The sequence below is a fragment of the Loxodonta africana genome, chromosome 24 (assembly GCF_030014295.1).
Source record: "Loxodonta africana isolate mLoxAfr1 chromosome 24, mLoxAfr1.hap2, whole genome shotgun sequence".
NCBI classification, from domain to species: Eukaryota; Metazoa; Chordata; class Mammalia; order Proboscidea; family Elephantidae; genus Loxodonta; species Loxodonta africana.
In genome coordinates, this window is record NC_087365.1 from 62,561,985 (window position 1) to 62,578,188 (window position 16,204).

Here is a 16,204-nt window from a genome sequence, read left to right on the forward strand (position 1 = left end):
GACTGATCTTAACCTCACAAACAGACACTGAGAGATGCCTGTGCCTCCTGCCAACAGTGCAGCAGACCGTTCTTGCCAGGAAATTAAACCCGAATCTCAACAAGCCCCTCAGCCACCTGCTTACAGGCAGCCCAGGGAACGGCACCATGGAGATGCAACATGCAGAATGTAAGAAAGTGCACGGGATAGATGACACCCTTCTGTCAACACACCATAGGCAAGAAAGAAGGAGGGTGGCTGGCATGTGCCATCCAGTCGATTCTGACTCACAGCAATGAAAGATATTTAAGAGCTGTTGACCAAATGCAATTTTAAAATCTTGATTCAGATAAACCAACTGTAAAAAGAGATTTGTAAGCTAACCAGAGAAATCGGAATGTGAGTTGATATTAAGGAATATTCCGGGTTTTTTTTTAGGTATGATAATGACATTGTTGCTATGTTTTTAAACAGCCCCCTTTTTTAGAGATCCATTTATGAATAACATGATGTGTGGGATGACCTTAAAGTAATGCCACAGGAAGGTAATGACAAGACGAAATCACGGCTGGAGCTGAGTCAGGGTGACCTGGCGTGCCCTTTCTAGTTTCTCTGCTTTTGAGCATGTTTGAAAATTTCCATGATAAGATTTTTCCTTTTTTAAAGTGTAGAATTCTTATTCAATGAAATCTAGGTTTGTGTAAAAACCAAACCCAAACCCACTGCCATCGAATTGATTCCAACGCATAGCGACCCTATAGGACAGAGTAGAACTGCCCCGTAGAGTTTCCAAGGAGCACCTGATGGACCTGAACTGCCGACCTCTTGGTTAGCAGCTGTAGCTCTTAACCACTAGGCCACCAGGGTTTCCAGGTATACATATATGAGTATATATATATGTGTATATAAACATATATGTATTACTGTAGTAAAATACATATAACATGAAATTTACCATTTTAGCCATTTTTATGTGTAAAATCCAGTGGTGTTAATTATATTCACAGTGTTGTCCAACCATCAATGCCATCTATTTCCAAGACTTTCCCGTCGTCTCAAACAGAAACTCTGTCACCCATTGCTCAGTAACTCTCCATCCCTTCCTCCGCAGCCCTGCTAGCCTCTGGTCTACTTTCCGTCTGTAGAAGTGGGTCATACAAGACTTGTCCTTTTGTGCAGTATCTGCTGCCATGAGTGTAATTTTTCGGTGTTCAGGATGGCTATGGCACAGACATTCCACCAATCCATGTTTTTAGTGCTTCCCAACCAAAGCATCTGCCACTTGCTGCTACCACATACATTCAGAAGCTGTATCTGCATATACATACACTTTAATTTTCCTCCCAAACTTTAAAAATTTAAAAAAAGAGAGAGAGACAAAAACCCTCAATGAGGTGGACTGACAGAGTGGCTGCACGATGGGCTGGAGCATAGCAACAATTGTGCAGATGGCGCAGGACTGGGCAGTGTTTCGTTCTGCTGTGCATAGGGTCGCTGTGAATTGGAAGTGACTTAACGGCACCTAACGGCAACAACAACAGGATCTTAATACAATTTAAGATGAGCCACATTTTAGTAATTCCCTATATCCTGACACCCAAGGCCCAAGTATAAAATATCCACCTATATTTAGTAAGGTGGAATTTACCTCTCAAAATTACTAAATAAAGGTCAGAAAGAAGAAGAGAATCATTTTTCAGATGTGATTCACAGAATGATGAGGCTAGCCCTTAGGGTTCGACTTAATTCTCAACAGCTCTGCCAGCAGTAGGGTGAAGCTGTGGTTCTATCCACCCCTCACAGGGTCCCTGGAGTGGAGGGTGTGGCAACTCACCGGGAGTTGGGGGAAGCTGTGGGACATCCACGCAGGCTTCCTCCGTTCCCCGTACTGGGCTGAGGCCAGAGGTAGGAGCAATGCCCCAGTAATTCTACTTACAATAAAAAATGTGAAATAACTGAGCTTTAAAGGGCGCCTCACCACTTTATCAAAACCCCTTGGGATGGCATCTGACCCAAGTCAACACATTAGATATGTAAATATGAGAACAATGCCAACAACAAAAATTGTATTTCTCAGTGCGAAAAAGACGGTTCCCATTAGTGGCCAGAAAAATGTGCCAGGAAGTTATTAAAAGGAAGGAAGCTGATGGGGTAAATGGATCAGAAAAGAGAGAGCTCAAGGCAAAGGGTGAAAGGAAAATTGATAAACAAACCTCCACTCAAGAGGAAGACAGAACAGGCATGAATTGTTGGCGCTAACAAGAGCCCTGGTGGCGCAGTGGTTAAGAAGTCAGCTGCTAACCAAAATGTCGGCAGTTTGAATCCACCAGCAGTTCCTTGGGAAACCCTACGAGGCAGTTCTACTCTGCCCTATAGGGTTGCCATGAGTCGGCATTGACTCGATGGCAACAGGTTTGGGTTTTTTTGGTTTTTAACAACACTCTGAAATGCACAAAGCAAACCCCAAGAACACCCCAAGGAGCCCTGGCAAGCCCAGTCATTGTGGAGACGTCCCATGTACACGGTCTCTCACAAACTACCGGCCTGGCAGACAGCTTAATCCCGTAAACATACAGAATTCTCCAAACAAGAACACATTCCTTCCAAGCAAACACAAAACTTTTAAAAAATTGGCCTTAAAACAGGTCACAATGGAAGTCTCAACACTTTAAAACATCACTTTTTTATACACTCACCTTTCACTGATGACGTGGCAAAAAGAGAGACACACAAAGAGCTGTTTCTGAAAAGACTGACAGGGAGCCCTAAATACCTGGCGCAAAAAGACCTACTTCCAGATGACTCATGTGTTGAAGAAGCAAACAAAACAAAAATTCCAAGACACTGAGAATCTAGTGACCACGAGAACACTGTATCCTAACCAGTGGGAAGCTTTCAAAACTGCACTAGACAGAAATAGGCCCTAAGTGCATTTATTAGAAAATAAGATTGAAAATAAACATTCAAGACATCAGGAAAAAAAAAAAAAACTAACGTAAAAAGTGAAGGAAATAATAGAATTGAAGGTAAAGTTTTCACGTAATAAATATAAAAGCAAAATATGGCAGAAAAAACACTACCACTCACCCCTCCACACACAAATCCACAGACTGGGCGGACCACCCCACCAGAGACGCAAGGCTCAGGAAAAAAACGGGGACAAAATCAGAGAGATGGAAGAGCTTAAAAAGCAGAAATGTGAGTTTTGACCCTGATTCCTCCTCAGACCCCACTAAAATGACGACAGGACTCAAAAGACATAAACTCATTAGAACAAGAGGAGATGGAAATGTTTCAGAAGGTGGAACACGTGACCAGTTGACCTGGAGCTAGAGCGCAAACTGCAGAGCTGGCAGGCACAAGGCCACAGGTGGGGCCTGTCTGCAGTGCGGGACCCCAGTCCATGCAGGGAGTAGTCTCCTCCCACACACAGCCTACCAAGCCAGGCAGCCGATCCCCACTACGGACAGGATGGTGGGGGAGCCACACGTCGGGCAGGGTCAGGGAGCCACACTACGGACAGGATGGTGGGGGAGCCACACGTCGGGCAGGGTCAGGGAGCCACCCACCAACTGGTGAGTCTCCAATTTGCTAGGCCACTCAGTCCCCGAGCCACAGATGAGAACGGGGAGAAAAGAAGGCCTACCCAGTGAGGGGTTAGGGACCCCAGGGGGCAGCGTTCTGGACGTCAGGTGAAGAACGCACCAGGTGCGTCAGGTGCCACTGAGAGGACAAGTGAGTTCAGCCCGAGATGAACCCTGGGGCCCCTGACTCAACAGCCTCGTGAGGTGGTGGCCAAACCTGTTGGGAGGGACCTGAGAGAGAATGCAAAGAAGAGAAGAGAGAGGAATGCAGACAACAGGTAAGGAGAGCAAAGTCCACAAGAGAAACACCAACAACTGGAGACAGGGGCTGGGAGAGCACACCAGCCTGACCTCAGACAAGCAGGGATGATGGGGGTGGAGGAGGAAGGGACAGAGCCAGGGAGGTGGAGCGGGGTCACCTGGAAAGCCTTCCTGAGATTTACGTCATGAACTCAAAATGCTCAAGGCAACGGGGATGCGGGGATTGGATTCTGACTGGGGAAAAACAGCTGTAGGGAATGTTACTGGGACAACTGAGTTAGATAATAGTATCACATTGACTTTAAGTTTCCTGATTTTGATCATTGTATTCTGGTTACCTAAGATAATATCCCTATCCTTAAGAAACATACACCGAAGTATTTAGGTATAAAGGGCATGATGTCTGCAACTTACTCTCAAGTGGTTGAGGAAAAAAAAAATATATATATATATGTATATAGACACAGCGAAGAAGAGGGAAAGCGTGCGGGAGATGGAGAATGACAGGACAAAGGGGCCAAATGTGAACAACTAGCGAATCCGGGTAACCTGGGTCTACAGGAGCTCTTTGTGCTATTCTTGCAATTTTTCTGTACATTAAAAATTATATCAAAATTAAAAATGACCATAAACAAATAAAGTGTGTCATCTAAATCCAAAACGCAGGCCATACTGGAGACAATTGACCCCATCTCTTCAAAATGTCAATGTCATAAAAAATAACTGGGGAAAACAGCGTGGCAGTCCTCAAAAAATTAAAGATAGAATGATCACATGAGCCAGCAATTCCACTCCTAGGTATATATCCAGAGACTTGAAAGCAGGGACTCAGAGACTTGTGCACCCATGTTCATCATGGCATTGTTCACAGGGGCTAAAAGGACACAACCCAAGTGTCCACCCACAGGATAAACACAATTGGGTCCATCCACACAATGGAACATTACCCACCCATAACGAGAGATGAAGTTCTGATACATGCTACGACGTGGATGAACCTGGAAGACGTCATCCTAAATGTAATAGTCACAATACTGCATGATCCCACTTATAGGAAGCATCTAAACTAGGCAAACGTACAGAGAAAGAAGGTCCATTAGCAGTTACCCGGGGCTGGGGAGCCGGGAATGGGAAGCTATTGTTCAAAGGGCACTGGGTTTCTACTTCGGGTGACGAAAGAGATCTGGAAATAGACAGCAGTCAGGTTACACAGCCTTGTGAATGTACCTAATGCCACTGAAATGTGCACTCAGAAATGGTTAAAATGGTATACTTGAACAAAACATCTGTGGGGTGGGGTGCGGAGTGCTGTAGCGGAAAGAGACTGAGGGAACATGACCAGTGCAGTGTCGCACCCAGGGCTAGGTCCTGGTTTGGAAAACAAAACCATTAGAAGTCAGTTTTGCAACATTGTGGGGAAATCTGAATATGGACTGGGTATGAGATCATGCAGGAGAATTACTATCGACTTGTGAGGGGGATAATGAGACTGAGACATGCCTGTTCTTTGGAGGTACACGCAAAAATATTTAGAGGCAAAGGCTTACGATGTCAGTTATTGTCTTTGAAATTGTCAGCAAATGTGTGTGTATGTATGTGTGTTAAGCAAATACGGCAAATGTTACCTGCTGAGATTAGGTGATGACTATATACAGGCATTTACTGCACTGTATGTTCATTACAGAAATAACTCTAAGCAAATCATCTCTTTGCTGACGACTCTCTAGTTTTTCTCTCCGACCAGCCTGTGCTCCTAAGTCACGTGTGCACCACTGCCTTCTCAGCACCGCACTCCCACCTCCCGGGCACTGGAAGCTTAGCCAGAGAAGCAGCCCCTTCCTGTTTTGCCCAGTCCTCCCCTCTCAGCGGACAGCACCAGCTGCCCGGCTCACGCCCAGCCGCCCCGCTCCTCTTTCCATCACGTCTATGCCTGGCACCAGCAGACGTCCTAAAGCCCTGTCTTGTTTCTGCTGCTACCACCTTGCCAAGCTGCCTCTTGCCAGAGCCACTGCAGCATCCTGCCTCCAGCCCCTCTCTCCTAGAATTGTCCCTCCACACTCAGTGGGAGAGAGCTTTGTAAATGTCACCCCCTGCTTCTGACCCCCAGGGCCACTCCTCCAGGAGAACCACGTGTAGGTGTCACACTCTGCGCCTGCCCACCTTTCCCACCACACCTCATGTCACTGCTCTTGATCAACTCCAGCACTGCTGGCCCCCATGTCCCCCTCACCACAGCAGTGCGCCCCTGAAGACTCTGGAACTGCTGCTCCCCCCCACCAGGCTGGCTCGTCCTCCTCTTCCTCCTCCTCTTCCTCCTCGTGTGGGTCTGGGTTCAGAGGCCTTCCTTGACCCTCAGTCTAAAGAATGCCCCTGGGCAGACTCATGCTGTCAGCACAACCTTTCCCAGCTCATGACAGGACTGATAGTGTCTGATGGCACTTGTCCACTTGTTCACTGCCTGTCTCCAGGTGAGCAGGGACTCTGTCTGTCCCATTCTAAGTACCCCCAGCATCTGCAGCAGGCCTGGCTACAGCAGGAAAGATTTGCTGAATGCAATGAGTACTGAAAAAGTTGAGGACAATCACCAAAAACTCTCATGTACTGCATCTTTAAGAACAAAACACTGTCAATAAGTTGAACACCTGTAAAAAGCTGAACTGGCAAAAGTTGAGTAATAGATAAATCTACAACAATGACAAAAAAAGAAAAAAAAAAGCTGCTGAGGCTGAGTATGTACAACCAAACACCTCATGGGATTTGATTCCTTGGTTTGGAGGTTTTCAGTCATGGTTTCATGGGGCATTCCAATTAATTGGCCTAATAATGTGTTTAGTGCTTCTGTTCTACTTCCTAGTTCGTTTCATAGTTCCTGGGATCTTAAAAGCTTGCAAGCAGCCATCTGAGGCACAACAATTGGTTTCTATTCATGTGGAGCAACAGAGGAAGAAGGAGAGTCAGGACAGGAGGAGGAAATGGAATGTGTGACTAATTGCCTCCATGAACAACTGTCTCCTTTGTCATGAGACCAGAAGAACTAGATGGTGCCCAGCTACCATTACTGAACATTTTGATCAAAGAGTCTATAGAAGAATTCTTATCAAAAGGGGGAAAATGTAGAACAGAATTTCAAATTCTCATGGACTCCAGACTTTCTGGAGCCAAGGGGGCTAGATGAATCCCTGAAACTATTGTCCACAGATAATCTTTAAACCTTAAACCAAAAATATCCCCCGAACTCTTCTTAAAACCAAACAATAGTTCAGCTTAACTAGTTTAAAATGTCTGCCTTCAGCATTATGGTCCTTTAAGAACTATCTGTGTGGGATCAAAGTGACAACAGAAACTGGAAAGATACGATAGGAGCTTAGGGGGCAGTGACACTGACTACATTCTGCGAGTTGTGCAACCATTCTCACCTTCCTTTTCTGAGTTGTTACCCCCCTTCCGTTGACATAAATTCACTACTCCCTAAATTCTTATCTAATCTTTCCAGTTACTGTTAACTTTGGGTATGTTTTGCTGTGCACATTATCAACAACAAAAAAATAAAACTAAAAAAAAAAGAACAAAAATATTCATACAAGAGGGGGAAGGTTGCTGAGGAAATAGCTAAGTGCAGCCACGTTTAGGCTATTTCTGCTCTAATTCTCCTCAGCCCGTGTCTGACAATCTGGGCCAGAAACAATCTACAAATTCAACACAATTAAATATCAGAAATATCCAGGAAGCATGATATACACACATATATGTGTGGGTGTGTGATATTAATTAGCTTTTAATCTACTTAATCTTTGAGAATACACAGACACAGGTAGCAAAAGCTTTTAATCTACAAGTGATAAACACCTTTTTTATACTTTAATAAATTACATTAATAGTAATTTACTACTAATAGATACACAGAGCCAATCATTAAATCATTTTTTAAAATATAAAAGCTTCATTTTATTAAAACAAACCAATAGCCTACTTCTAATACATAGTATTAAAGAGTAACTGCATCATAAATGACCACCCACTGCCGCTGAGTCGACTCCGGCTCACAGGGACCTTGTAGGACAGAGCAGAACTGCTCCAGAGGGTTTCCAAGGAGCAGCCGTAGCACACCATAGCTCTCAACCACTGCGCCACCAGAGCGCCACAAGTTACTATAAATGGTCCAATTAGAGTAAATTTGCCATAAAATGAGGATTGCACTTTAAAGAGTGCAATTATGTGTCTAGTGAAAATAAGGAACTAGATGAAATTATGTAACACAGAAATGGGGAACAGACACGGCCATTCTCATCACAAGGCTCACAAGAGGGGCAGCCCCACATTCTACACGCCTGGGCCTACGTCCACTGTGGGAGGAGCTGGAGGCACAAGAAGCCCTTTTTAAAAAAAGAAAAAAAAAAAAAGGTCTGTGTTTATTCTGCCAAAGTAGCTCAGTCCCTTAGTCAGATGCCTGCTGGAGTCAGGAGCTGTGTAGCCTGGACAAGGTACATCCTTTGTGAAAACACTGGTATGTAAGTCAGGGTCCTGGGGAACCACTCATCCTGACCACCAGGACCTGGAACCAAAGTCCCCCTAGGCAGAAGCCAGTCCCAGTGAATGCCACCATTCTCTCATTTGAACCCCAAGGGCCCAACTCAACTCTCCGGTTTGGACCTAGCACCCAGCTCTACGATGCTGGCTGGAAACCACCATGAAGCATAACCTGAGGGACAGGCCGAAGGTGACGGTGGCCACATTGAGCAACCTGGGACACACGGGGCTTCAAAGTCCCGGTCACCCAGCCATGGAAACGTGTCTCTCTTTTGCCTTCTTAAAGCATCTGAAGTCCAGACTATTTCTTTGACATTTATCTGCCCCCCCCCCTTTTTTTTTTGGTGCTATCCTTTCTTGCCTTCATCACTTCCAAAAACTAAACTTTCCTGAGGACAAAAACTATGTCTTACATGTCTCTGAAATCTTCAAGCCCCAGTACAACACACTGTATACAGCGAGTGCTTGTTATGTGAACTAATTAATTGTTTACAGTCATTTATATACCACTGTTTAGAAACAAATCTGGACTGTGATTATGATCACTTAATAAATGACAAGTTACAGCATTAATGGGTGCAACTTTGTTTATACTGGACTTAGCATTTGATATTAGGTTTCAGAAAACAAAGGGCAGTTTGAGATATCTTAGGGAAATAAGGGTAAATAAGAACATCAATAGGCTAAAATTTAACAACTCTGAGAATTGACCTGGCGTTAAGTAAATGCTGACCTTTTTGAGAGAATCTCCATGTCTTTCTTGAATGTACTTCAGGAACGCCGTTGTCCACTGGAGAGTTGTCGCCTTGTCCGTCTCGGCGTTACAGAATGGAACTAAGAGGTTCAACTCGTCACAGCAAATGCGGATTCGGCGCCTACGGGCAAAATCCAAAACAACGACAGAGAGAAGCTGAAGCAAAATGGAGAAGTCAGAGGATAGGTTTCATCGTAGCACCCGAAGGAATGGAGCGCAGAAAGCCCGGCCCCTGAGTGCTCTGCCCCAGAGGCGGTCACCCCCGCACAGGAAGTCCCACCCAAACCAAAATCAAACCCGCTGCCCACAAGTCGATTCTGACTCATAGCAACCCTATAGGACAGAGAACTGCCCCACAGCGTTTCCAAGTGTGTAATATTTATGGAAGCAGATTGACAGGTCTTTCTCCTGTGGCGCAGTTGCGGGGTTTCAACTGCCGACCTTTTGGTTGGCAGTCGAGCGCTTAAATACTGTGCCACCAGGGCTCCTAAGTCCACCCGGGGAGGAGTAAATTCGGTTTCCCAAAGAGGCGACCTCAGCCCTCAGGCTCTAGAGTGGACCAATGTCCTCGCAGTCCTCTGCCCTGGGCGCACTCACTCTCTGGACCCTTGTCCTGATTTACTCCTCGGGGACCAGGAGCGGGCTCCAGTCTACAGGTCAGGAGGGGTCCACAAAACCCCGGAAATTGGAAGCTTTTGTGAATGTGCTTCTTCTGGGCAGATCATTCTTCCATTCAACAGGTTATTACTTGCCCTCCAGGTGCCAAGTACTGGACTCGGAACTCACTTACAGCTTTCAGATTCTCCAAGGGCTCCCGACTCAAAACATGACAGACTACTAGTCTGTGATACCCTGAAACCCACAACTCACAAGCGAAGTCTCATTATTAGACTATTTTTAACTTTTCCATATTATATTCAGTATAATATGTATGATATATATTCAGTCAAATGGACAGTGAGAAAAATTATACAACATGGCCCTGTTATTCATCTTCACAACTCTATATTTAGAATTTAGAGACTTTGTAAAGTAAAAACAACGGCAGCTAGCATTTACCAGATGCTTTCCAACTTTCAGGCACTGAGCTAAACACTTCTATATCATCTCATTTAATTCTAATCACAAGCCTATAAGGTAGACTCTATCCCTATTTTATAGATGAGGAACTTGGGCTGAGAGAGCTAAAGAATTTGCCTAAGGTTGCTAAACTAGGAAATGGCTGTTAGAATGCAAACATTCACTGTCAACACATATTAGGTATTAAATGTGAGAACAGGAAAAAGAGAAGTCCTTCAGTTAGTGTGCGTGTGTCTGTACACACACATGTAAGGCATCTACCTACCTATCTGGAGCCCTGGCGGCACAGTCGTTAAGCGCTTGGCTGCTAACCAAAAGGTTGGCAGCTGGAATCCACCAGCTGCTCCTCGGAAAACCTACCAGGCAGTTCTACTCTGTCCTATAGAGTCGCTATGGGTCAGAATCGACTCAACAGCAACCTTTTTTTGTTTGTTTGTTTTGGCTTTTTATCTGTCTACCTCGTGCTTTAATATGTTCCTTTGAAAATAAAATTAATTGCCTTATCTCAACATTAGAGTTTGAAAGTTGACTGTCTTACTCAGTGCTATATTTTCTGAGGATAGAACAGAAACCCGCACACAGTAAGTACTCAATAAACGACTAATTAGTAATACATTAAGGAAACACTGTATACAAACTGAACAGTAATAGAGAAAAATTAACCACCTTTTGATTTCACATAGAGGAACAGCAGGAATGAAATCACAGATAAAACAATTTAAGTAACAGTTGAACCTCTTCCAACATTCTTCGAAAGAACCAAGCAAAACCAAGTTATCTCATGTGCAGGCCTGACTGCTGTCTTTTCAAAGGTCTGCTTACAAGGCTGGCCCTTGGCTGCCGTCATTTCGGGAGGGTTCCTACCACCATTCCCTGATAAATAGCTCACTTCTGGCGTAGTGGTTAAAAGCTTGGCTGCTAACCAAAAGGTCAGCAGTTCAAATTCACCAGCCACTCCTTGGAAACTGAATAGGGCAGTTCTACTCTGTTCTATAGTGTCACTGTGAGTCAGAATTGACTAGAAGGCAACGGGTTTGGTTTGGTTTTTGGTTCACCTAAACTGTGCAAACGATGTAGTATACTGAACGCCAGCTTTCCTTTTGGGGCTTCTGGAATTTGGGTGTGTGCCATGCAGGGTAGGGCACTGAGCCTCTAACAAGCGTCTCTGGTTGGCAACACTTCACACATGTCGTCACAACGCATTGCTGGGGGAGGTAAGCGTGTCCTGAGTGACTCCGCTGGGTGAGGGTCCTTGGATGCTTGCGCCTGGTCTCCCCGACTCCACGCCACGTGCCTTTTCCCTTTGCTGGTTGTGCTGTGTATCTGTGGCTGTGACAAACCTTGGCCATGAGCATGACTCCATGCTGAGCCCCGTGAGTCCTCCTAGAGGATCATCGAACATGGGGGTGGTCTTGGGGACCCCGATCCACCTGCAAGACTAAGTTCATGTTTACTCTTGCTCCTTCTCCCTTTCAACACAGAACCAGCTTCGGTATTGTTTTATCTGTAATAAACTTGCACTTCTAACATAATTGTATACAAATCGACCTGGCTACATTAGTCACACGCCATTACCTTCTATCTCTTTCCATTCGGTTATGCCTCTCCCTACGCTGAGACCTTCCTCCCTGGGGCCCGCTCTGGGTCTGCTCCCCCAAGTTGGACTGTGAGGACTCCGCTGACTGCCAAGCGCCCTGTGCGGCTGTGGAGCCTTCGCCCACATTCTGAATTTCTCCAAGGGCTCTTCGTTCTACATTTGTGTCCAACTGACGTATTCTACTTCGATTCCTCTTATTTATTGCTTGTTTACATAGCGCTTCTTCTTTGCAAAAGAAGAAAAAAGTGGTATTTTAATTTTTTATTCTTCTTAACTTATCTTCATTAATGCTGAATCTATTTTTCCAGCATTTTCAACCCAAGATACAAACATTATTGGGCAAGTAGCACAGAGAACGAAACCAGTAAAAGCTGCATTACTGAATTATGAAGGGTTACGAAACCCTATTTCACGCTACAAAATTGAACATTAATTTATAACTAAGTTAAAATACCCCTGTGTATTATACAATTGATTGCTACAGCCTTGTCAAAATTCCTCCTGTTTATATTTTTTAATCAACAGGTGTTAAGATACCCACACATAATGAAACCAAGTTGTTCGATATTCCTGGTATTCGGAATGGGGAAAAAAAAAAGATGTATTTTGTCCAAAAAGGAATTTATTTTTGTACGACTATTCTAATGTGACAACTGATATTCTAACAGCAATGCTCAGAAGAGAGGACAAAATCCAGGTGGCTTAAGACTGAATTATGTCTTCACCTTAGAGGTGATTCTCCCCACAAAAGGAGTAACAGCGTCAGAGCTTTTATTTCTGCTACAGAAACGTCAAGTTTCCATCAAACACAGAAAAGCAGGCATCGAACTCGTCTGTGGAGATGTGCACTCCCCACACGCCACAGAGCCAAATTCTCTGAGGTGAAAACAGTCAGAGCAGTGACGACTTTCCAAGGGAGATGTGGAGAACAATTCAAAAGTATTGGTAATCTTTTACCCCGTAAGTTGAGCAGTCAGTCCAGGGACTATTTGAATATTTACCATTATATAAGTATTGACGCTTTTGCCTAAAACATGCTGTTATGGATTGAATTATGTCCCCCAAACGTATGGGCTGTAAATCCTAACCTCTATGCCTGTGGCTATAATCCCATAGTGTCTTTGTTATATTAATGAGGCAGGATGAGTGTAGGGTGTATCTTGGGTCAATCTCTTTTGAGATATAAAAGAGATTAAATAATCCAACAGAGCAGAGGTGGGGGGAAGACAGATGCCAAGCCACGTGGAGATCTCCAAGGAACCAGGAAGCAGAAGCTGAAGAGACAAGGACCTTCCTCCTGAGGTGACAAAGAGAGAAAGTCTTCCCCTGGAGCTGGCACCCTGAATTCAGACTTCTAGCCTCCTAAACTCTGAGATAGTAAACTTCTGTTTGTTAAAGCCATCCACCTGTAGTATTTCTGTGATAGCAGCACTAGATAACTACACCACATGCCATAATAAACAAGGAAAAAGCTAAATGATTAACATGGGACAAAGTGGTCGCTGTCCATTCCTACCCTATCTTCATCAGCTCTTGAAAAACTGAGTGTAAGTTGTGTTATCTAGCTGTATATTTTGAAAAATACTTATTTTCCAAGGAGGAAAGGATTGAGTTCACTTTCACAGTTAGCAAAGGCTGCCTTCAGTAGTTTATTTCTAAAACGTTGTGAATTGCCTCGGGCCTCTTGTTCCCCACTCGCTCCTGTGCCCATCTGCAGATTGTCCTTCCATGATTATTCACCTATCCTAAAGTTGGTTTAAAGCTTTTAGGGTTTAGACTCCTGCCTCACTCATGCAACATAAAATAAGAAGAAAAAAAACAATTCAGCATTTTGAGTGTAAGTTGAAGACAGCTGAAAATTTATGTAAGTCTATCATTTCTCTATTTACTGATTTACTTTACTGTTTATTAAGAAAAATTAGCCCCCAAACTCAATGTTCCCAATTCTAAGTATAATTATGACGTTCGACATTCAGAAAAACGTTCAAGGTGAGATGACTGGGGGAAGGGGCACGGAAGAAGGATCCTTAAGCTGTAAACACACTTGGACGAAAGGCTCATATGTTTATAAGCCTCCCTGTCCAGCCCCTGCAAGGCCAAATGACACTAAATGCAAATGAGGAAAGACTGCTTGCTATCTTCTGCTCTATGTCTTACCTCCTACTTTAATCCAAACCTGCTCAGGTAAAGCTTTGTTTCTACTGCCTAAAGTCTGTTTAGTGGATTCAATTTCCTGCTGATAACAGAAAGAAAATGCTCTGGGCAATCCAATATCCTGATGCTTGGCAGCTTCAAGTATAGAACAGGAGTTACCAGGACTCTGGAAAAAATGAAGCAACAGCAATTTTATCAAGACATGCCTTAATCTCCTCTCCGCTGCACACAAAAATGCACTTCAACAACAGCAACATCAAAGCTATCGATACGCAATTTGAAGAACTTCAGGTGCACCCAGGATTTTTAAATGATCTCAACCCACGTAAGTACTTTCAATTTCAAAAACTTATTAAATTCAACAAAAGGAATAAAATCCTTGGGACCTGACAGTTAAAATTTAATATAAAAGAGCAAGGCTCCTCCAGTCATTTTCCCTACCTGTGTCTGTGAAAGATTAGAATTTCCAGTAGCAGAACAAGCGTTTGTGGTAAACAGTGGGTACGTGAATTGCAAAGCAGTGGTCGCAGCCGCAGTTTTATTTTTCACTAACGTCGTACACTTGTTTTGTTGCTGATGAAGGGGAACATTCATTAATTCTGATGGATGTCGAATAAGAGTTACCAAACTGCCAAGACAAAAGAAAACCCAGAAACTCATGAAGAACTGTGTGGCAGGTAGGTTTCCTGAAAGACCTCAGGGACTATCAAACTCTACTGGGTGACGGTCGATTTTCTAGAAAGGAGCGGAGCTCTGTTAGAATAAACAGCCGTGGTCACACAGATCTCTACAGAACAACGACCAACCACAGCAGAGGCGGCATACTTTTTTCTTCTTCACTGAGAAAAACGGGGCCGTGTGTCACTGTCATCTTTCAGTTACACCTCCTGCGCCCATCACACATCCGATTTTTTAAATTTTTTTGCCATCCTCCAAAATCTGACGAAGACGGACAAAATGGGGCAGCTGGGAGGGCCACTCCTCCAGGACAGAAGCAGGGCCATCTGGCCACCAAGTTGCAGCTTCCCTGGAGCGTCCACGCGGAGCGCCATCTGCCCGGCTCCGGTGGTCCGCGCCCGGGAGGGAGGCGGACGGACTCCTCTGACGTCCGGGCGGCAGACCCCCGGGAGCCCGGGGACACTCCTGGCTTCTTCCTCTGCCGCCGTGCACAGGCCCAGGCCGAGCACGCAGATGCGCCTGGGGACACGCGGGGGTTGTGCAGGCTGAACCGGGGCGCGCTGGTCCGGGGGCCCCCTCGGGGACGCCGGAGCCCACCCCAACCCCCCGCCCGCGCCTGCCCCCTCCCGCGGGGCCGGGTGGGGGTCGGGGTGGGGGGGCCGGGCACGCACTTGTTGAGCGCGACGCCCGTCTCGGGGGGCTCGGGGCCGCGCGGCGGCTCGGAAGGCATGCTGTTGAAGCGGTCCTCCAGGCGGACGCGCACGGCCGACTTGGCCCGGGCCTCGGGCGCGCCCTCGCCGGCCGCCGCCGCGTTCTCCTTGGTGGCGCCGTCGGCCGCCTTGGGCCGGGCCGCCGCCTCGCCCGCGCCGCCGCCCGGCGTCTTCTCGGCCGCGCCGGCCACGGCCACCGGCAGGCTGGCCTCGCTCAGCAGCATCATGCGCAGCTCCTGGAAGTCGATGTGGCCCAGGCACGGGCTGGAGGCCGCGAAGCCGCCGTCCGCCGCCAGCGCCGGCGGGCACAGCACCGGGTACACGGGCGGCCCGGCCGCCGCCGCCAAGCCCGCGCCGCCCGCCGCCGCCGCCGCCAAGCCCGCGCCGCCCGCCGGGGCCGCGAAGAAGGCCGAGTTGAGGCGCGTCTCGAGCTCGCCGTCGGCCGCCTGCGCCTCCATGTGCGAGTAGAGGATGTGCTGCAGCTGCGTGTACTCGATCTCCGTCATCTCCACCAGGCTCAGGTCGGTGGTGGTGAAGCTCAGCGCCGGCTCCAGCGCCGCGTCCCCGCCCTCGCCCGCCGGCCCGGGCCCCGGCCCCGCGCCCGCCGACGCCTCCCGTGGCGCCGGGCCCGACATGCCGTCCAGGCCCGCCGAGGGCGCCGCGGGCCGGCTGCCAGGCTCGCGCTGAAAACGGCGGGCGCGCGGGCCTCCGAGGCGGCGGCGGCGGCGGCGGCGGCGGCGGCGGCGGCGGCGGCGGCGGCGGCGGCGGCGGCGGCGGCGGCGGCGGCGGCGGGGACGCGGAGGAGCGCAGCGCGGCCGCCTCAGGACGCCGCGGCCACCCGCCTGTTGGGGGAGGGAAACCGCTGCGCCCCCGGCGCGCC

At 47.0% G+C, this 16,204-nt stretch overlaps 1 protein-coding gene across 7 annotated transcripts in view; it reads right to left on the minus strand.

The window, feature by feature from the left end:
• TCFL5 (transcription factor like 5) overlaps positions 1-15,912 on the minus strand; it is a 20,386-nt gene extending 4,474 nt beyond the window's left edge. For 6 of the 7 annotated variants that reach the window (XM_064276326.1, XM_064276324.1, XM_064276327.1 and 3 more), the window contains exons 1-5: positions 15,286-15,912; positions 14,378-14,564; positions 13,940-14,102; positions 11,761-12,007; positions 9,085-9,226 (exon numbers count right to left, since the gene is read on the minus strand). In XM_064276326.1, the coding sequence (XP_064132396.1) occupies positions 9,085-9,226; positions 11,761-12,007; positions 13,940-14,102; positions 14,378-14,564; positions 15,286-15,830 (1,284 nt within the window). In that variant the 5' untranslated portion in view covers positions 15,831-15,912. Of the gene's footprint in view, positions 1-169; positions 8,198-9,084; positions 9,227-11,760; positions 12,008-13,939; positions 14,103-14,377; positions 14,565-15,285 lie in introns of those variants that run through there. The other variant, XM_064276329.1, reaches the window with a different exon arrangement.
• Positions 15,913-16,204: the final 292 nt, after the last annotated feature.